This window comes from Amblyomma maculatum, chromosome 4, assembly GCF_055883805.1.
Source record: "Amblyomma maculatum isolate TAMU_Amacu chromosome 4, ASM5588380v1, whole genome shotgun sequence".
NCBI lineage: Eukaryota > Metazoa > Arthropoda > Arachnida > Ixodida > Ixodidae > Amblyomma > Amblyomma maculatum.
In genome coordinates, this window is record NC_139347.1 from 182,393,654 (window position 1) to 182,415,515 (window position 21,862).

The following is a 21,862-nucleotide window of genomic DNA, read 5'->3' on the forward strand; positions in this document are numbered from 1 at the left end:
CAAATTTACCTTATGGTTGATTAGTTCACCAGCCACAACTAATATATTCTTACGCTTTATCATTCACGTACCGGTGCAGACAAACGTAAATGAAGCATGTTATTTTCTTCTAAACGTTTTAACGCGTTAAATAATTGAAACTGGCAGCCGTGGTATATGCCAACTGGTATCAGACGCCAGTGCGCTTTTACTAGAACGATTATTGTTTTCTTATCTCCAATACAGAAGGCGTGATTGTAATTTAAACGGAAAAGCTTGCTCCGTTTACTTGTACATGTGCATATTAGCACCAACCATCTTCCTTTTACCTCCTGCGTTGTCAACCTTTTCGTTCGTTTATTTCTAGTGTGCCGAAATGTTTGCATTCTGTAATATTCTCGCTTCCGTTGCACCCAATGTAAAAACAAAAAAATAAATTTCCACGTTGTTTGAGTGGACACGCCAGCAAGTCGATAACCTGCACACGTATCTCGGAGCAGGACACCCTAAATTTAGCAGCCAATCGCTTGAGCTTGGCTTCGTCGCTTCTCCATCGTTTCCGCATCAGTGCCTAAAGCCAGCGCCGGTTTACTGCGCCGAGTAGGCGGGTCACTCATCCGGTGCCCACCGACAGCTTCTTGTTCGGGGCAGTGCCCTGAAATGTCAATGAATGCCAAGCCACCCCTTGCTCCTGGCTTCTTATTTCGTCTCACAGGCACCCTCCGCCAACTCTCTCAAGAACAGAGCCACTTGGCTCGCCGATTGCTGGATAGGCACTGTACAATAACACGTGTAAGCGGTCGATGCAAGAGTTAGAAGCTCGCTTTGGAATGTCGCAAAAACAAAAAAAAAAAAAAAGATTTCTCACTTTCCGGCGATTTGAAGCCCCATTTTGGAATCAAGGAACATGCAAAAATTTATTTTGCTCCACACCACACGCTCAGTACGAGAAACAAAAAAATTTCAGGAAACACGCGACTGATGAAAGTAAACTTGCCGCTCGTACAAGAAAAGCAGAAGTCCAAGCTTTTAGCTTATTTGTGGATTTAGTCCGTGTTCAAAGGATGTTCTCAAGCCATGCCGCACTAAGTAGGTTCCTTTATTACCATCAAGTATCAACCTCGTGAGAAACGTAACAACGCGGATTTGATTCACCTCTTTTTTTTTTTTTTGTATCCACGATCTTCCTTCGTTGTACCCTTATGTTTGGTCTTATTATCCAGTGCGGAAGGCATTCCGATGTGCCCTAGAGACCTGGGCCGTCTGTTCATTCGCAACTTAGAATGAAAAGATAAATTGCGCCAATACCGAGGAAAAAATACCCTTTATATTAGCCACTTACCTGCTCATCACAAGGGCAAAGCCTCGGTATCGCGTATTTTTTGACCGAGGCCGCTCTTTTTACAACAACAGCAAGGATAAATGAAATTTGACCAGCAATGAGAGACTAGTACGTTCCCAGAACAACTATGTCACTTGGACTGAAGCTGGAGCTTATACAAGATAGAAAAGAAAAAATACCACAATGCACTGTTGTTGCAGTCACAATCAAGCAGCAAAAATATAAAACATTTTGAAGCTTACATCTTTGAGGCTCGGCTGCACCGCTATTAAATTACACAACGCTAGTCATAGAATCACTTTTTGCCTTCGCGCAGCGAATTTGAAAGGACAGTTTACGAAACATTCCTATTTAAATTCTGATATCTTAAAAGTAAATGAGCCTTTTGTTGCTGAACAAGCGTCAATGCTAAAAAAGAAATTTTACGGTGTTATTCTCAGCTTGCTTTTTTGCTTTTAAACCGCATCCCGCGGGCTGCTAGCCTCGCCCCAACCTTTCTTTGAAACTTGCAGGCGCTCACAAATGAAGAAATCCACAAAGCAAGCACAGCGACATGTGTGTCGGCCTGCCATATTCTAATCGGGGCAGACAAAAATAAAACTTAGCCTTCACAGGAAAAGAGCAAATCTCTACAAGTCCACTGCAATCATTCGCCCAACTCGCTGCGTCACTCACGCTTTCGCAGTTAGGTAAGATTAGATCATACGATTTCTTCACACCGCGGCGATACGAAGTTTACCCTGTAACTTGCACTGCTCTGCTGACCCACAAACCAGCAAGCCAACAAACAGCCTGAGTAGACTCGTTTGAACTAAGCGTACCCGTATAACTCCCGAAACGAAGACAAACTTCAGCGAGTGCTATTTCTCCCGCTGATATGAGCTTGTCTGCAAAGCCGCGTTAGTGATTTTGTCGCGACTCAACTTTCCCCATTTTACTTTGCCCACGGCTCTACCAACTCGTTGCGCCAATCCCGCTCCTTTTTCTTCTTCCGTGCTTCTCAGTGCATTTCAGCAGAGCAGAAACGCATGGTTCCACCCCTTCTGATCTTTTTCTCTTTTCTGAAAAGTTAAGGAACACAATCTTCGCGTCTGTCTGCGGTTCACTCGCGTTGCCGCAACTCCTGTCAAATTAAACTTAGAGTCCGGTTCCTTCATCATTCCTTTTTTTTCTGCTTTGAAAAGAAAAAGAAAAAAAACTAAAGGCGAACAGCACCCTCCCGATCAGCTTCGCGTCGACTTAATGCACCGACTGTCACAGGCTTCGCGACTTTGTCCCGAATCAGTCGCGGATTGACGCATTAGCGGGGCCTAGTTCAAATGGAGCAAGAAAACAGGAGGCCAGCTGCGTGTCTCTCCGCTGATTAAAAGCCATCCGGCGTCGATCGGCGGTGGTCCAGCACCGAAGTCCTAGTAAGTCAACGCAAGGTCTCGCGCAAGGCCAAGGTCTCTCTTCCTCACGCGGTCCCCGACGCGAGGGAAGCGGCGGGGAGAAGAACCTTTCCGGCGATTTGTTCTTAGCGACACACGGAAAGCTGCTTTTGATTGATGAGAACTGCCATCGCATGCACAGATCGATAAGGAGCTGATTACGGAGTGGTCGTACTGGTAATGTTCTGCAACGCATTTAGGTGTATTCAACATTTGTTTCAAAGCATTAACACTATAGGGCTCGTTAATGCTTTCAGTTCAGTTCAGTCGTTCAGTCATGTCCGACTCTTCGTTACCCTGTGGACCATGTCACGCCACGCTTTCCGGTCTATCACTATCTTCCTAACATCACATAACTTCATCCGTTAACGCTTTACTCCTCCTACAAATCACCACCAGTACCTAGAGTGGATCAGAACAGATCTGGGCACCTTTTGAGCTCGGCCCTGTCCTCTTTTTAGCATTTCATTTGTCCTCTCTCAACATAGAGATAAAAACTTAAAACAGAGAGCGACGGAGCCAGGACCAGCAGTTTTGACTGCCTTAAACCAATTTAAGGTAAATAAAAGGAGTAAACACCCAAAATAAAAGACCGTAATTTTTACTCGGTAAGATGCTTGTTCCAGACAACCTCTCTGGATGTAATTTCCGAGTACCGAACTGCAGCAATGCCTCTGCCAAAAACGGGCTTTCGCCCTTTTCACCTTCACCCCCTGAACCATCTACTCGCGAGAAGCTCAAATGAAAGCCAATTGAAATATGCAATGTGACAGAAATCAGTGTAAAAGCGAAATATTTGCATAGCCAATAAGGGTCAGGCAGGTTAGCCGCATCGCTAAATTTTTGATCGCCTGTGTGCTGCTTCCAGTTTATTATGAAAGCAGCACAGTCCAGTTTTTGAAGCGATATATCTCAATGTGGAGCACTGATTAGGTATTTTTAAATATGAATCGCTACCCAAATATTTGTAACTTAATTCCTAAAAAGCCTGTTCTAATTGCTCTGAATTGAAAATAAAACTCGCTGGTGAGAAAAAAAAAATGTTTCGTCTACAAGATTGAAATTGCAAAAGGGAATGGGTATCTCTCACAAAATGCGAAAACTCGTTTTGTAACTAACTATCGTTTTACGAGCTGACTGAGTGTCTAACAAATTTAAACCAAAGACTAGCATGCTCTCTTCTGGAGTGCACGTAAACCTTCAATAAAAAAGCGCAAAGAAAAGGAAAACAGAAGGCCATCTGGAATTATATCACGAAATAATTCTTTCGGATCCCTACGTCGTATGCGTTATATGGGCAGGCATTTTGTCACCACTGAAGAAAGCAGCGATGGCTCTAGACACTGGGCAATATATGGTCCACATCCCGATAAGAATTTCACGGCCGTTTCATATGACCGTGGTACTTCGGACGAAGGTTGGTCTTTATGGTTTAAATGTAAGGTTCATTTTTTTTTCCAAACAATTAGCATACATCAGATGAACTATCATAAAAGAGAAATCCAAATCAGATACTCGGTAGTAGGGGTGTTTATGTTCAGCTTTGCAACGTGGCCCTTACTCCTCATTGAAATAAATATTTAGCTCACATCTAGACCAGGAAGAAGGAAGAACAGTGGACAAACGAGTAGTGCTCTTGCCACAACCACCCCAAACTTCCACGTTAGTGCACTGAATGAAGAGTATGGCTTACATTTTGGTTGTTATAGGAGGTCCCCCTTACAGTATCACTTTGGGACCTCCTTCTTGACCAAATACAGCACACTAATTTCTGTACACATTTCTGAAAATAAAAAAAAACCTGGACCGGAAACCAGAAACGGGAAGTGTTTATCTTTCTGGAGTGTCATTAAATACCTATGTGCACGAGCGCGAAAAGACGGATACAGCAGAGAAGACAACACGGCACGATCTAATGTCGTATTGTCTTCTCTGCTGTGTTCGTCTTTTGCGTTCGTTTTACTATGAATAATTACCAACTTGCCCAACGTCTTACGTTAACGTCGTTAACTATTGTTGCCACCGCATCACTGTTCGTGTGCTACGCGACTTCAGGGAAGTTTAAAATCGTTCGATGATTGAAATGTTCTAATGTCCACCAATAGGCCTTCATGTCCCATGTCTATTTGTGCCATTAAGTAAGCTGTTGCCATGTCCAAATTCCTGCGACACCGCTTTTGATTTCGATTTCAAGATTCTATTGCTCTTTCAGGAATAAATATATTTTGATATATTTCCGGTTTTTTTCTCCATGGACCTGTCACCAAGTTCGATAAAACTGGGTTTTGAAAATTGTCGTAAAGCAGCTACTTTTATGAACGCATGATAGAAATTATCTTAGATCTCAATGCTCACCAAAACTTAGGGCCTGAAGCTTGTCCTACGCGCATGAACGAGTAATTGCAATAGAAGACCAAAAGGGTGCTTTCTGACAGTACACAGCGGAAAGCAGTCAGCCTCCCGACGGATCGTCTGTGAATATATTGATTGTTGCATCGGCGGTGTACCATACGCCGAACAAACTCCTTCCCAATATTTTAAAATTTTAGCAGGTTCTTCGCCACTCTGCAACTATTTATGCCACATTTCATATATGTGTAATCATTCAGTCTTTTTTTTTTATGTCAGTACCCTCCAATGAATTAGAAGAGGCCCACAATTACCATGCTCACACCACTCCTTTTTAGTTCCTTGATGACGTTTTATGGAAATTATAACAATCACCAGGTCCACTGTATTTTAACCTGAATGATTCACATGCGGTTACGGTGACTTTACGCGTAGTCGGTCAAGCCAGCTTAGGGAAGAACTCACGCTGTACTGGATTCAAATATGGTAGCTGACAAAGCAATGCTTTACACCCGCATGCTTTAGCTTAGCAAGATATCGCGAGAAGTCAGCACGCCAGCGGCGTACATCGATCCAGCCGTTGAAGCTGCATGTCGAGCAGCAGACTCTGACGCCCGTTCCTCTCTTCTGCGATGAATTGCTGCTGCCACCCGCCTCGTCTGAGGAAAAAAACAAACGCCTTTCTGACAAGTCGCCAACGTCAAAGCTGGCGTGGCCACGCACCATAAACAAAGAACGGAAGAACGCTTTCTATGCTTCCTAGATGCATGCAGCAGAAAAGCAATAAAAAAAAGAGGTAAACAGGATATCTCCTTTCTTCATGTGACAAAATATCTCTTCTCAATACGGTATTCGATGCAAGCTGCTGCCCCACAGCTCGGCTCCGAAGCCTAACCACATTCGGCGAGCACAACTAGCTATTGCTGAACGTTACAGAGACAAATCTAACCAACATGCATCCGATAAACGCAATGGTTGTAGATCTCCGGAGGACATTGTTCGTCAGGCAGCACGCGTTGTGTGGGAAGCAAGGAGGCGGCGGAACAATTGCCCGATCAACTACTGCACGCATTTCCTTGGGCGCAAAAAAGGCACATCCGTCTCAGTTACGACGTGGAAGCTCCTATTCGTATATACTTTGTTCTCGCCACAGTTACCCTTTCTTTCTGATACAATGTCCTTGGGTGTTGTTCTCCGCCTTCCTCATCTCTGGCAACAAATAAATCGCGCATATTTTTCTGTAACAGTGGCGAGCACCATGTACTCATTGTTGGCTCTTTCTACACAGTTCGGCAGTTTATTTCGCTGGGTCACGTTTGCCTGGTGGATGTGAGGGCATTCGCAGCTCGGAACGAGGCGACTCCCTCTTTGTGCGGACGTCAGCTTTGGGCTGGGAGGAGCAAATGTAGGTCTGATGATGTCAGAGATCGAGGACAGGTCCATGACCGTTTCGACATGCCGTCGCTAAACAAGGTCACTGGATTCCGTCGTAGGCCTCTCTCCAAGCCAAATTTACCACAGAGGCGACTAGTGCGACTGAGATGAAATCAAGTTTATAAATAGCGTGGAGCTTTCATAAAATGACTTCGCATTTTAGAGGCCCGATGCATTATGAAACAGGCAGCACACGCGAAACAAAAAGGCGACGAAAGTATAAGAAGGGAGTGGTCTTCCAAAATAACATCTGTTCTGACTTTACTGTTTTCACGTCTTTATCAATATAATCTTATTTCGGCTGTTATTTCCTCCACTTTGAAGCACTTTCAACTATAAAACAGAGCAATGTTGACCTCTGGGAGGTTTGCTTCTTTAATAATGTCGTAAGGTTTGCGCAGTATCCTGTATCATCCTAAAATTCCTCTCCTTTTTTGCGAATGAGCAAACTGATTGGAATTGTATTACCTCAGTTGTTTTCCATGTCTCCTTTTGGGCATGTCATCTGTGCCCGTGTTTGCTTAAATAGAGGTGCTTCGAAAAAAATTACAGAAAGATGTCAAAAGTACAATACAAATACTTTGAAATTCTTTCTTAAACATTTAAATCTCCTGTAGTACTTAACAGCAGTACTTTAGCTTTTTCTTCTGTAGTACATTTCATATCTCACTGCAGAAAATTCTGATTTTACTACAAAACTACTTGATGCCCAGCACTTCAACTGCTAAAAACCGCACAGAAATTTGGCCTTGGCAACAGAAGATTTTATGAAGCTTTTGCCGACTGAGTTATTAATACTTATTGAAGAGGGCAGATAGCCATAGGCTCACGGATTCTAGGCAACATATCATTCCGGCGAAGCAAGACTGTTTTGACCGTAGCTTCGAAGCAGCGCAGCACACTGCTGCCAGCAACCAGCTGCCTCCGGGCATTTCCTTTTTTTTAACACAGCACAACAAACGTAGGACAAGTGAGTATAGGGGAACAGCGCTGTTCCCGTCTACTCGCTTGTCCTACGTTTGTTGTGCTGTGTTTTTAAATCATGGTGCACCAACTAGCTCAACTCTCAGTGTTATTGCAGGGCTTTGCCTTAAAGCCATAGATTTGGTCTTCTCATCCATGTAATCATCATCATCATCAACATCATCATTATCAGCTTGACTATATCCACTGCAGGGCGAAGGCCTCTCCTATATTGCTCCACGTAACCCGGTTCTGTGCTAGCTGCATCCACTTGAGCCCTGCGAACTTCTTAACCTCATCCGCCGCCCACCTAACTTTCTGCCGCCCCCATGCTACGCTTTCCTTCCCTTAGAATCCAGCTTGTTACCCTAAGCGACCATCGGTTATCCTCTCTTCGCACTACTTTCCTGCCCATGCCCATTTCTTCATCTTAATTTCCGCTAGAATGTCGGTAACTTCAGTTATTTCTCTGGCCCACTCTGCACGCTTCCTATCTCTTAATGTTACCCTTACCATTTTTCGTTCCATAGCCCACTGGGTTGTCCTCAACCTAAGTAGAACTCTCTTGGTAAGCCTCCACGCTTCAGCCCCATAAGTGAGTACAGGTAAGATGCATATAATACTATAAGTGTTTTTGTTTCATCCACGAGATGTCTCATTTAACGATTATACAGAACGGCTTTTTCTCATATACGGCTCAGAAAGCTCAACCCGTTAGCCATGTGATCATTAAATTAGTACCCACATGGTATGACAATCTCTATTCAGAGTCCGCTAGTATATCACATTGACCCTCTTATCACGACATCAACGCTTTTAGCAGAAGTGACATGTACATGGTTAGGATCTTTGATAAGCGCTATAATGATACCAGATGAATACATTATCCGTTCGAAGTTACTTTGCCCTCAAAATTACCTGCCCAAAACGACATTGCAAGCGACGGTTGTTTTTTTTTTGCGTGAGTTTGTGCGCACGTGGGTTTGTCTGGTTCACGTTTCCGTTTTAGACGTAACTAGCACGCTTGATTGCATCATTACACCTAATTATTCTGGAAACATTAGTATAAGCACCACATTGTGACACAACGTTACGTGACTTTCTAACCTCCATGCAAACACCGAGTTTCTTCCGATCTGTGTGCAGCATTTTCCAATGGCTCTGCAAATATTTAACTCAGCCAAGGAAGCATCAATGGCTCACAACTTTTACTTTAGTAACCCTTACTTTTTCCCTCCTTCTAAAAGCACCCCTTATCTCGATAGTAAACTTTTGGTTGTGACCATGCCTATGGCAACTGCCAACGCGAAGAAGCAATGATTACCCTGGCAGTCTGACCAATGAGTTGGGATTTGAAAACAAAAATTACGGGTTGGCCACTGGCGTATTTTTTTTTGCTTTGTCTGTGATAATTGGCTTATGTGGTGCGGTTCTGATCAAAGGGCGAACAATACATGGCTGTGCTAAGTTTACAGCTACTCTGTGTTCAACTTCTCATCAAATTTTGCACGCTCCTACCACCAATCCGATAATATCCACGCCTCAGCATCAGCCTACTGCAGCCGCAATGACATTACCCAAGAAACATTTATCCTACCATCTTGAAGAGCACCATCGCGATGCTGCAAAGAACTGTCAGTCCGCAAGATACACCGCTGATTCACACATACGGGTACGAATAGCACAACATGGCAAAAAGCAGATATGACAAGAGACAAATGCCTCTTGCTGGGATTGTTAGTCTTGCAAAACGACCCGAGAGATAACAAATCAGAATAAAGTGCAACCTCTCATCTTGCATATTTCTACGAAAGAAGCACTCTTGTAGCTTTATTGCAATGTGGAAGTAATAGTTATAAATACATGTCAATAAGTCCCACACTTGATTCGTTACTGTATTTTCCTTAACATTTGTAACATATACAAGGCAAGTTTTCACTTTTATGAAGATATGAGTAATTTCACTGGCGAAGCCTGATGGGACATTCGATACAACACTTAATACGTGTCAAACTCACCGACTTCCACGAGCACTCGACCATGGGCTTGGAAAGGTCGAACACTTCGGGAATGCGCTTGCCTACGACGGTGGGCATGACGGCCTGCAGGCTGTTTCCGATGTTGGTGATGGTGAGGCTTTCGTTGAACACAACGCAGAAAGGAAAGATCTCTAAAAAGACGAATGCCTTCACCGGCAGCAGTGTCCTGCTCACCATGTCCTCTTCGTCCTGCACACAGCGCAATAAAATCCAGACAGTTAAGCGCAAGCGCTGGTTGAGTAAGCTGTCTGTAGACGCAGTCAAGGCGTCGATAAATATACCAATTCGTACCCACCCTGGATTATTCCTTCTTACATTTAGTTGTCCCGTTACAGCGTAGCTTGCTGTCAGCAAAAAGAATTCGCGCAGCAGGAATTAACTAATTTCAATGTGTTCATGTCAGGAGATGGCTGAAATTTCTATTTGTGACCTAAAAACATTCCATTTTTACCCCTTTAATCCAATCGACTTGCCTCGAATCTAAACGTTCCTCAATTGCTATCCCAATAGCGAATAATAAGGCGAATTCTTCGGCTAACATCTATAGCGAAGCTTTTTGTTATTTTTAGCATTACGTGCAGTCGAACGCACTGCAAACTTACACAGCGAATATCAAGGCATAACGAAATACTGCCATGATATCGATTCTAACCTTGAGTCGACAATTAATTCGAGATCTTAATCAGATATAAACAAATCTCGGAATTCTCTTCTCTTGGCACTAACATTCTAACGATGTCGCGTTCACTGGAAATCCCGCGTCGGCGGTCGTAGCCGGCGTTGGCGATGTGAGCCTGAAATAACAAGCATGACTCTGCTGGCAGGCGGTAGATCGCAGCTGACGTGGCCGAGCGCTAACTGGACATTGGGTTGCCTGACATTACTTTTGGGTGGAGCTACCAACGCGAGCCTTTCCTTTCATATGAGAGGGTGATGTCAGAATTAGCCCCCCCAGGAACGTTGCATTCATGGCGTCTCCAGGCTACGCAGGCACGTTCGAATGGCCTGGTTAGAGCACGGTTTTATGTGTGGACTGAGAGTCTACGATATCGCTATATATACATATTGCTTTTTTTTCTCCTGCGTTTTAGATGTTGTAGACAAGTGACGCATTGTCGAGCCATTAAAAATTATCGCCCTTTGGACTGTGCCCGCCATGAATGCAAAAATGCGTCATTTAAGGATGCATACAAATGTCCTGAACCTCTAGAATTTGGTACGGTGCACTTAGGACCCATCATTCGTGGCTTCCTTTTTCTCCCGGAGTTCAGCGTACAAATAGTGGTATTGAGCAATGTGTTCCGTGACTCTGTTTTTGCTGAATTTTTTCCCCGTAATTTTCCACCTAGAGTCAGTCTATTACCAGCGTTGGTGTCTGTGCGGAATATGAATAGCATTATTTAATGCTCATATTTTCCGTAGCCGATATGCAAGTGAAACGTGCACTGCAAAGCTTTTTAGTGTGTTAAATGGTTAACGTTATCGCATATTTTACAGCAGTTTCGTCCCGTATGTTACAATCTCCTGATCAGCACTTCTGTACATATGCAGGCCTTATCGAATTTATAGACTGTAAAAAAAAACTTTGCTGCAGGTAACACAACCGTTTCAAAACATCACAGGTTCGGTATGCGGTTCTTTTATTGCGAAAGCAATACTACTCGCACTTTCAAGCCTTCAAGTGGCCCGGCCGCAGTTACGTCTTACCCACGTGACGGTGCGACGTCACACCACACGTGGCACACGGGCTGGCAGGAGCTGCCAACTTGGGTCTCTCGTTTCCGAATCAGCCTGCTAGGACCCTGGCATTCACGTTACCTCTATAGGCCACTAAGACACGTTCATATGGTTTGGTTAAAGCGGGGCTTTATATGTGGGCTGAGGAAGACGAAAAAGAGGTGAAGAACGCTCAGTCACCCGCAGCTAAGGCTTTCGCTCAATATTTGGTTCAGCAGAGTTGAATCCTTGTCATTTTTTTACATTGCCTTAGTACGTGATCCTAGTACAAATTCTTTCTCTTGAGCGATAGGAGGCCGTTCTGGTCACCTCTGACCAGGCATTCAAGCCTTGGCCACCGAGTGGGCCACTAAGGTGGCCGCCAGCCATGAACTGGAGGCCCTCTAAAGCAGACCATCCGCATCTGCATTTTAACGAAATAAATGTTTCCCAATCCAATCGGTATGAGGGGCCTTTCTTCAAAAAGCCTTGAATTCGCTTGACAGAATGACGCCAAAAAGACATGTTCCTAGTGGTGCCGTTTCGGCTGCTCGCTCTTAATGCGTACTAAAAGCTTTCTTTAGGAGCAAGCTTGAGGAGAACGGAGAGCGTGCCACATAACGATCATTCATATCAAATATGGAGCAACTAAATCTTCCATGTAGAAGGCAACGCGTCATATATTATGTTGTCTTCAACTCTCTGCAGTAGAAAGTCCACTTCTGTAACGGATGGATTTGCTCTGGTAGACGTCTAGCAGAGCAATATTTGGCGGCAGTAAAGGCCCTAGGTATAGTTCATTATGTCAAGAATGCTTTTTAGCCTTGCACTACGTACTTCTCGTTGGCGGCTGGACAGGGCGGGCCGAAATACATCAAGGCCATAATGCTAGCGCTGCCAAAAGCTAATAAATGACGGGTTCCACAGTTTGACGTTTTTGGCGAAACCGAAAGTAAAAAGGTAGCCTATGCTGAGAGAACGACCAGCTTTTCTCATCTTGCGCAACGTTGAAACGCGGTGCCTGTTCTGGTTTCGATAGAATGTCTTGAAGTGGCGGCCTACCTAGGAAAAGTCCACAAAGTTTTGGGCTACAATTTATCCATGCCCCTGCGACAAGAACACACGCCGCTCAATCTTGTTTTGCCTAATTTATGTTCGTCTGAGTTATTCTGTTCTAAAAGCTTCGTATATAATGACTGCAGTATGTCATGATCAAGCTTGATCGTTTCTGAACTTCACCGACGTCTTGCAAAGATGCTTGCAATACATACCGCCACATCTAGGTTGTTCTAGACAGTGCATAAATGAAGTCACTGTCGCTTATTCTGGAATTTTTGTTCTGAAAGAAAAAATATTTTATTAAAGATAATAAATCAGCAACGCTTCGGGTGCGTATCCCTTTTTGTTTATCCAGCCTCACTGGGCACTCTGGGACAAGACCTTCTCAAATATGAAGACAAAATGTTCTTTTTCTTTTCCTGCTCTTTTTGCGTTCATTCACCATGCATGAAAGGCCTCAAATCATAACCTCATCTACATTGATGGAGTGTATGCAGTCACTAAGGAGTCCCGATTAAAAACATTTCCTTATTGGTGGTGGCAGATTGCCAGTATGCTGCATACGCATAACACGCAGCCAGTGGCTCACTTCCTCGCAAAGCTTTCAGGGCATCCAAGCCTGAGAAACAAGTCTAGAAAAGAGCAACTTTAATCGATACTTGAAAACAAAAAAGAATATGAAGTGAGTTATATTCCTCAGGGGCTAAGAACAACGGTCTTTGCTTTCTTGTTGAATGTATGCTACATAGTTTTCGGTGGCGTTAACGTTAACGCTCCACCTAACTCAAGGCAAAATCCTTTTCTTTATAGTACGCCACGAAAAATTGCTTTAAGCATCTGCAGCGACTCGGGAGCATTTGGTGCAACTGGAAAGTGATGCACAATTTAGGTTGTTCAAACGTTAAAGCAAACTTTGGACGTTGCATGTTGGCAGATGGCAACGCTATCTCATGGCAGTTTTCCGAAACCTTCTTTTAGTGAAGAGAAAAAACAGCGCTACAAACGACACGACAAACACAGCGCGTGTTGCCCATGTCTTCCGCAGTGCTGTTTTGTTCTCTTCTTCGGCATATACCCACGAGGGGGGGCTCGTACTCATCCTCTTCTTTGGAGAGCTTGTGCTTTTTTTTCGCACATCATTAAATCGCTATACAGTGTCATCTTATTTTGGTGTCCTAACGCCGATTAAGATACCCTCACATCCGTCTAAGTAAAAACGGCACTCTAAAAAAACACATTCGTTTAGATTAGATTCCGCATAAGCAAAGCATGACGACTACGTGTAGCGTTTTTATTTTTCTTAATCTCTGAAATAAAAGCAGCTAAAGGTGGAGGGGGATAAGCAAGGCGACGAGATCATCATCAGTCACGCTCGGATAATGCGACCATGACGCTCGAAGGTCCCAAAATGATGGCAGCTGGCTGAGAGAACCATCCGTCATTAATCTTACCTCCATCTCCAGGAAAATGTCATGATCAAAATTATTGCCCCTCCCCACAAAAAAATTGCATCAGTGAATCTCCCTGTTAGCACCCACTGCTTCTTATTTTCTATATGTGAAGCAGAAATATTGCGTCCCTCTGTTCATGATACTTATCAATCTGTTGCACATTTTGCGCTGACACAGTAAACAAAATCTCAAAGATCAAAGACATTTAGGTAACTGCTACGCGTACAATAGTGGACCCGAACATTTTTGGGATTGCAGAATTTGAAAGTTTCTCAATGTTTTATAAAAAAAAAAATGAAGCCGCTAAGCCCCACGACTGTGTGGTGAAAAAAAAACAACAAAAAACAAAGATGTGGCTTTTCTCCGGCCATGTACCAGGAACACAACCGAATACTACACCTCGACCGTCATTTTAGCGCCGTTCACATGAGATAAGAGCACAGGGAACAAACCAGTAATGATTTTGTCTCCTAAATAGGCAGTCTGAATGACGCCTAAATTACAGTGCAATTTTACATCCAGCAACATGGAGCCAGAACAACACGTGAAGCTTCTCGGATCCTCAGCGGGTTTCCATGATTCAATTTGCAAGTATAAAGCCGCTTCATTTTGTTTCTCAGCCGCTTACATGCCATAATATCAACGCGCGTAAAAGAGAGGCTTTTTATAACTCAAAACTTTTTTTCCTTTGCACGCCATGATTTGAAGTCCTTCACGGACTTATCCCAAACTCATCTTCTATTTCCTTCCGCAACGTTGCGAGTCCCGTCCTACAAAAAGAATTCTCCAGATATATTTTAACACCGACAAATGCTGTCCTAACCATTCATTTAAGTTAACAAAGAATGCTTAAGTATCTAAGTATCTAACCTTCAACGTTTTGTTTTGTTTGTTTTTTTATTTAGAAACCTTTTCCGCTGGTGGGTCGATCGTGGCAGTCTATTCGTCAATCACGAGTGTTTTGGTAGACTTCAGTTGTTTGGGATCAATTTACTAGGTAGATTTACCTTTATAATGTCTAGAACGGCACAGTTCAGTTCAGTTCAGTCGTTCAGTCGTGTCCGACTTTTCGTGACCCAATGGACCATGTCACGCCACGCTTTCCGGTCTCTCACTATCTTCCTAATATCACATAACTTAATCTGCAGTGCCTCGAGGATGCCATCTAACCATCGCGTTCGCTGCCTACCCCTTCTCCGGCGACCTTCAACCTCTCCCAACATAAAATCTTTCTCCAGCGACTCCTCTCTTCTCATCAGATGACCAAAGTAGCTGAGCTTTAACTTTAGAATTTGGCCCTCCAATGAGCAGTCAGGGTTTATGGTCGACAATATCGACTGATTTGATCTTCTGGCAGTCCAAGAAACTCTCAAGAGTCTTCGCCAACACCACAATTCAAACGCGTCAATTCTTCGGCGGTCAGCCTTTTTCAAAGTCCAACTCTCGCATCCATACACAACTGGAAAGACCATAGCACGAGTTATACGGATCTTGGTGGGCAGACTAATGTCTCTGCTCTTTACTAGGCGGTCAAGGCTAACCATTGCTCTCTTTCCCAGAAGCAGGCGTCTCCTAATTTCATGGCTGCAGTCTCCTTCCGAGGTAATCCTGGAGCCCAAGAAGAGAAAATCTGTCACAGCTTCCACTTCTTCTCCATTGATGCTCCAGGACTTGATAGGGCAAGACGCCATGATCTTTGTCTTTTTAATGTTCAGTTTAAGCCCAAACTTCTCACTCTCTTCTTGTACGCGCATCAGAAGTCTCTTGAGTTCCACTTCACTTTCCGCCATTAAAATGGTATCATCCGCATATCTAAGGTTGTTGATACGTTTTCCAGCAATCTTCCCTCCAGCTGTAGACTCGTCCAGACCGGCCTTCCTCATGATGCACTCTGCATATAGGTTAAATAGGCAGGGCGACAGTATGCAGCCTTGCCTCACTCCTTTCTCAATCGGAAACCAATCAGTAAGACCATGCCCAGTTCTGACTGTAGCCTCTTGTCCTTCATACAGGTTCCTGAGGAGACAGATGAGGTGAATTGGAACTCCCATCTCTTGGAGAGCTTGCCACAATCTGCTGTGATCTACACAGTCAAACGCTTTCGCATAATCAATAAAGCAGAAGTAGATAGGTTTCTGGAACTCTCTTGCTTTTTCCATGATCCAGCGAAGGTTGGCAATTTGGTCTCTAGTTCCTCTGCCCTTGCGAAACCCAGCTTGCACGTCCGGAAGCTCCCGATCCACATACTGCTGCAGCCTCTCTTGGAGGGTTTTCAACATCTCCTAACATCACGAACCTAGAACGGCACACTATAATAATATTAAAACATAGGCAAAAACCAAAGGCTATTTAACCGTGTAAAACGACAGACGTCTATGCACACTTTTCTTATTTATGGCAACCTTCTATTCCAAATCTATCAGACGTTAAGCGAGGCAGAGATATTAATAGAGGGCTTTTTTTTGTGTCTTAGTCACCTCTGTCCTTAAATTTCTAGAATCGAGAAAGGATCCAATTTCTGTATTGAAATACATTTTCAATTCTAGAATCAAACGGCATTACTAACCTAATTACAGGCTCTAGCCATTGCGAACCATAGGTAACATTTCGGCCCACTGGGTCCACTGCCCACATTCAACGTCAGAAAAAAAAAAGAAGCTTATATCTGACAGCCTAAATTACGTTATGAAATACAGTACAATATTATTCCTATCCACCGATCACTCAGCACGAAACAAATAGACACCAGTCGCGAAGTTCCACCTAACGCTCTCCGCATAGATGACGGGATAAAATTTTCAAGCTAACTGCATGAAATATCCAGAGAGCAGGGCAGGTAGAGAATAGACTCCGCACTCATATATCGCAGCCATCACCTCTCCTCATCTCGCTCACCCGCCTCTTTTCTGCGAAGCGCATCAGTTCACTCGTGCTTGGCCGATACACAATGAGCCTTAGAGGAACCAGCGCTATTTTTAACTCGTCCATCACTCAGACACAAATAAACTTTTCGCGATCGTCGTCTAACTTGCATGATGAACTTGTAAGCTCTTTATGTGGTCCCTCTTCTAAGATACTCCTTGAGATGTAGCGAAATTAAGAGTGCAAAAAAGATGTCTACAGAGCACCCAGATAGATGATGATGAAGCTTTTTCGGTTTCTATGGCGGCATACTGGTGCACGAGCCTGTAACTAGAGCTTCCATTCTGAGCCCGGTTTTGAGTCCCTCAACTCAATCGCCTTGCTTAAGCGTTCCCCACCTCTAGCCCTGCCTACTTCCTATCCGTTCCTCTCAAGGTTCATTTTTCAGTTTCATTTATGTAGAGCTCGTTGGTGCCTCTAATCAGGCATAAAAAACAGCAGCCGCCACTTCTTCATTATAATTGCTACATTATCTTAGATACCTCCGACTGCAATCCAATATAACCGCCGGGAATACACGCCCGTTTATTACATGCTTCCTTCGCTATTCTGGCAAGTCGCAAAGATTTGCGAGATGGCGCGCTCAGAATCTGATGAGCGCAAAGGAATTGCTTTGCTGTGTGTACCATGTGTCTGCTTGATGTTACGCGAAGCCATGCTGAAATTATGCCATCAAAATATAGCGCGCTCAATGCCAAGAACCCATGCTCACGGACGTAAGCCTCCCGATAAGGCACAGAGTTTACGTTTATTTTAAGGTACGTATTTACGAGCACAAGTGCAGGAAGACCGGGTCGGCTATGGCGTGGCCCGAACTGGGCTGATCAGAACTGCACACCACGTCTGGATAGGGCAAGAGAAGGCTGTGAGTTGCACAAACGTTGCCAGAAATATACGCTGGCTTCTTGACCCACTTGCCTGGACGCCATTGTTAGGTCTGCCCGGCCAATAAAGCGGACGCTCGCACCAACATATCTGAGGCTGGTTTCAAGCTGCCTTTCTTCTCAGGCATCCTGTTCACGTCCAACAACCCAAAGCTAAGTATTTTTAACACGGCAGTAAAATTGAGCCTCTATTCTCTGCTGCGGTCACAAAAGTTGCTTCTCACTGAACCCAGGTGGCGGGTTCATGTTTGCTGCCCGACGCGTCTTTCTTTTTTTTTTCTGTAGACATGGACAGAAACAGAGGACAACGGGATACAACACAAAACTGAAGCAGGCATGTTGTTGGATGACAGTAAATAGCAGTTAAATATCTGTTCTTTATTTAGAGTATTCTGCCCTATCCCATTCTTCTGCCATATTTCGTTGTGTTTCTTTGAGTCTGAATATACAAACTCCCCATATGTACTCTAAATGGACATCAAGTCTTGAATGTGCTACATATGAGGACTGTGCGTGTACCTTATCTTTTAAATGACTACAGAAATTATTACAGACTTGTTTTTTCTCATTGTAAATTGATATACCCAATTATGGCCCGATAGTTTGATAAACGAACTCATGTTCCTCCTTTCAAGTGAAAAACGCGGCATGGTACAGTCACCATTTCAAATTCAAATGGTACCAAATTTGTGCTCGTGAAAACCATTGCCTACCTGAGTATTCATTCGATGGCTGGTTACTAAGGAGTCCAGGATCTTTGTCGATACCACTACATTGTTTTCCAACTGACAGAAACAAGCCGAGCCATGCAAAAGAAAGAAAGCAAAATAAAAATCACCATTCTACAAAAAAAACTATGGCGTTTTTATTAGCAGCAGAACTGAAATCTGTAGCATGCGAGTTGCAAATAACACAATGAAAGGTATCAGTAATGCTCGTTATTATGATCAAATCGCACGACAGTTTCCTGTGTTCTTTGTTGACTGCTAAAGAATTTATGAACTGCTGCTAAAGAAGAGTACTGGTCTTAGTCATATTATAAAACCGTTAGCTATAAATATATGGTTGTATCTTTTATGCTTACCAAAAAAGGTGTCTGTACATTTCAGTAATGCTCGTTATTATGATCAAGTCGCACAGTTTCCTGTGTTCTTTGTTGACTGCTAAAGAATTTATGAACTGCTGCTAAAGAAGAGTACTGGTCTTAGTCATATTATAAAACCGTTAACTATAAATATATGGTTGCATCTTTTCTGTTTGCTAAAAAAGGTGTCTGTACATTTCATTTAAAACAGATTGTCAAGGCCATCAGCAGCCAGCCTAAATCTATTGTGCGGTGCTTCAGTAAAGATATTGTGCGACTTGCAGCATTCCCGCGCTTGCCACAGTTAGGAAGGTGGTGTCGCTGAGTTTACTGCAAACTAAAGGAAGAGCTTTTAAAACTGCATCAGAAATGCAGTCAATCATTTTTGATCAAACATTCACTAATCTCGATGCATTAGTAAAAACGACCGGACATCGCCTAAACATGCACTCCATCAAGTAGCATAGTAAAATCGCATTTTTTCTGACGAAAAGGCGACTGAAAAGGCCACACCTGATTGACATTCTGTTGCCAAGCTTTACGCACACAGTACGATGTCTGTAAATAATGAAAATATGAAGACGCTATAGGAAACCATTCATTTGAATCTGCGAATTCAACCAATATGGCCTTGCCGTTGTGGTGCAATGGTAGGGCGCTCGACTACTGTACCCAAAGATACGAAATCGAGTCCCAGCCTCGGCGGGCGCTTTCTGATGAAGGCGAACAACTAGGTGCTCGTGTGCTGTGCAGTGTCAGTGCACGCTGTCTTAGCGTGCACTGGTCGAAATATCCGGTGGTCGAAATATCCGGAGTCCTCCACTACAGCATCCCTCACTGCCGTTACGTTAAACCCCACAAACCAAACCAAATGAACTAATGAGACCAAGCAGGTTTATAGTTTTCTTGCCACAACTGCGTTTTTTACAATGGCGACAATGTCATGTCTTATGTAATGCAGTCATGTCCAGCAGCCTAATTCCCTATATCGTTACAATGTTTTGTTTATCTAGGAGACGATGTTTCGGCCTTTGCGGATCGGCACTGCATTAGCACTGGCAGGGAGTGTCTTGTGCTTCATAAGTCATAAAACCAACCTCAACCACTTTTGTATTCTAAAAGAGCACTTTAGTCACAATGTGCAAACATTCTGGTATCTGCACGAAACAGTGATTCATGCAACATATTACTGCACGATGTGCCCAACAGCCTAAATACCCTACCTTAAAAGAGATGAAACCTTAACGCTATTCCCACACTGCGAAATTTTGTACATCATGACTAGGTTTCTGTAAGTTCAACCGAGCCTCACGTTATACAGAAATGAACAGTGCACGATTTAAATGTTCAATAAAACAGCGCTTGAAAAACTTAGCGTCATTTAAAAAACCGATGGCAGAAAGGTGCATGTAATGTGAACAATAGGAACAATAGATTCAGATGCATAAATTGTATTATTTTATTTTTCACAAAATAATATTGTTATATGCGATCACACGCTATTAAACAGATTAAAAGCATGCTGATTAAACAGACAAAGCATGCGCACAAATGCACAAAAAAAAACAAAAACTAAGCCATACATTTTCACATAACGTCCATGCAAATCTTTACTGAAAGGTAGCTTAGCAATTTGCAGTGTACACCTATCTATCATTTGCACTCGTAATGCCGCCCCTTGAGAAAACTTAATCAACTGCGTCTTGACTTTTTCAATTTATGCTTCTTCAGAGCTTTTCACGACCTACAGGCACACTCCTTACTGCGTACGTTGTCCAAACATTTCTCTTGCTCCCCTAATTCCTGTTTCCGTTTCCTGGCGACATTATGGCATGAAGCCCGCCATTCTGGTTAACCGGGCATTTTTTACTCCTTTAGTTTCTAATTTAAATCTGCTATTTCAGATCCAGCAGTGGTACCCTTTCTCGCGACATATGGCAAAGGCAGTGGGAGCCGCCTATAGCTCATTTTTAGACTGAAAAACGTTGTTGATGCTCTTTATCATTTGCATGTCCAGCATGCGAAAGGTTACTTGAAGGCTGTCGTTGTAAATATCGTAGTACTCTCAGAGACTGACGTATATGCCTGACAGAACGCTCTGATGTTCGTTTTTGCGTTCATTATATGCTCTCTGCTCTCAGCCACTCTTATCGTCCTGTTTTGTTTTGTTTTTTGTAGCATGAGAAATGAAGCCTAACTTATTTCCACTTAAGCATTAGCTGCATTCTCTTAGACAATAGTTGCTTAGACGATGGTTTCTAAGTAATGTAGACAACCTTTGGTTCCTTAGCTTCAAGCTGAGCTTCCGTAAGGCGAAAATTCATTGCTTTTTTATTGATTTTATTCATTCTTCCCACCTCTTCGGTCTACGTCTTATGCGCTTGCTGCCGAATGCGGGCCCCTATTATGATAGGGTATCTATAGGCGAATAATCATGCCTACTTCTATGCCCGCATCGACGCATGGTTTAACCAGTCAGACAAAGCACAATCGTACCCAATACGACAACAGCCCAATTAGCAAGTGTGCACATATATCAAGTCCAGTATTGAATCACACTGTAAAATGACTTGACCAGGAATTGTCAAATTACTGGTCTTCCCCCGCGTTTGTCTCAAGTGCTCTGAGAGCATTTGCTACTCTTATCCCTTCCAACCATGATGGATGTCTCCGACTGCCCATCGAACAGCTGTAAAAATCGGCGTCATAACAGCTCCCTGCGTAAAACACCAGTGGATTGCACCCTGGGACAGCAGTTATCAATGATATTGAGCTAACCCCTGGTAGTGCGCCACAAAAATATCAACGTGCAAGTGAAGCAATTAGCTAATAATTATCAAGTTGCTTCAAGGTTCGGGGCTTATTAAAAGGTTTCTTCTTATTGAATCGATGATAATAATATGCACCCGCCCGATGTAGTCGTAGAAAATAGGACAAAGAGATCGTGAACATTTTACCTTTCCTTTACCAGCAATATTTATCCTCTATTTTCGCAACTTCTAAGTTGAAGAACTGTAGGCTTACTTTTACTGGTTTCCGATTACTTCAACTGACACAGCTAGCGGCAATGAAAGCAGCATTACGAGCAGCACGAAAAGAACAAACAGGTCACGGTGGTCACGTAGTCTTCGTCCTTTATCGCCAATTGCTCCAGCACTGTCCCGTGCCTTGGGACATCGGCACCTACCAGTCGCAGAATTCGCGAAACTG

General features: G+C 43.4%; 1 protein-coding gene across 1 annotated transcript in view; it reads right to left on the reverse strand.

Annotated features, from left to right (window-relative positions):
* Gyc88E (Guanylyl cyclase at 88E) overlaps positions 1–21,862 on the reverse strand; it is a 132,150-nt gene that overhangs the window by 94,767 nt on the left and 15,521 nt on the right. Inside the window, exons 4-5 of the mRNA XM_084600127.1 lie at positions 18,282–18,353; positions 9,516–9,725 (exon numbers count right to left, since the gene is read on the reverse strand). Of these exons, the coding sequence (XP_084456253.1) occupies positions 9,516–9,725; positions 18,282–18,353 (282 nt within the window). The remainder of the gene's footprint in view (positions 1–9,515; positions 9,726–18,281; positions 18,354–21,862) is intronic.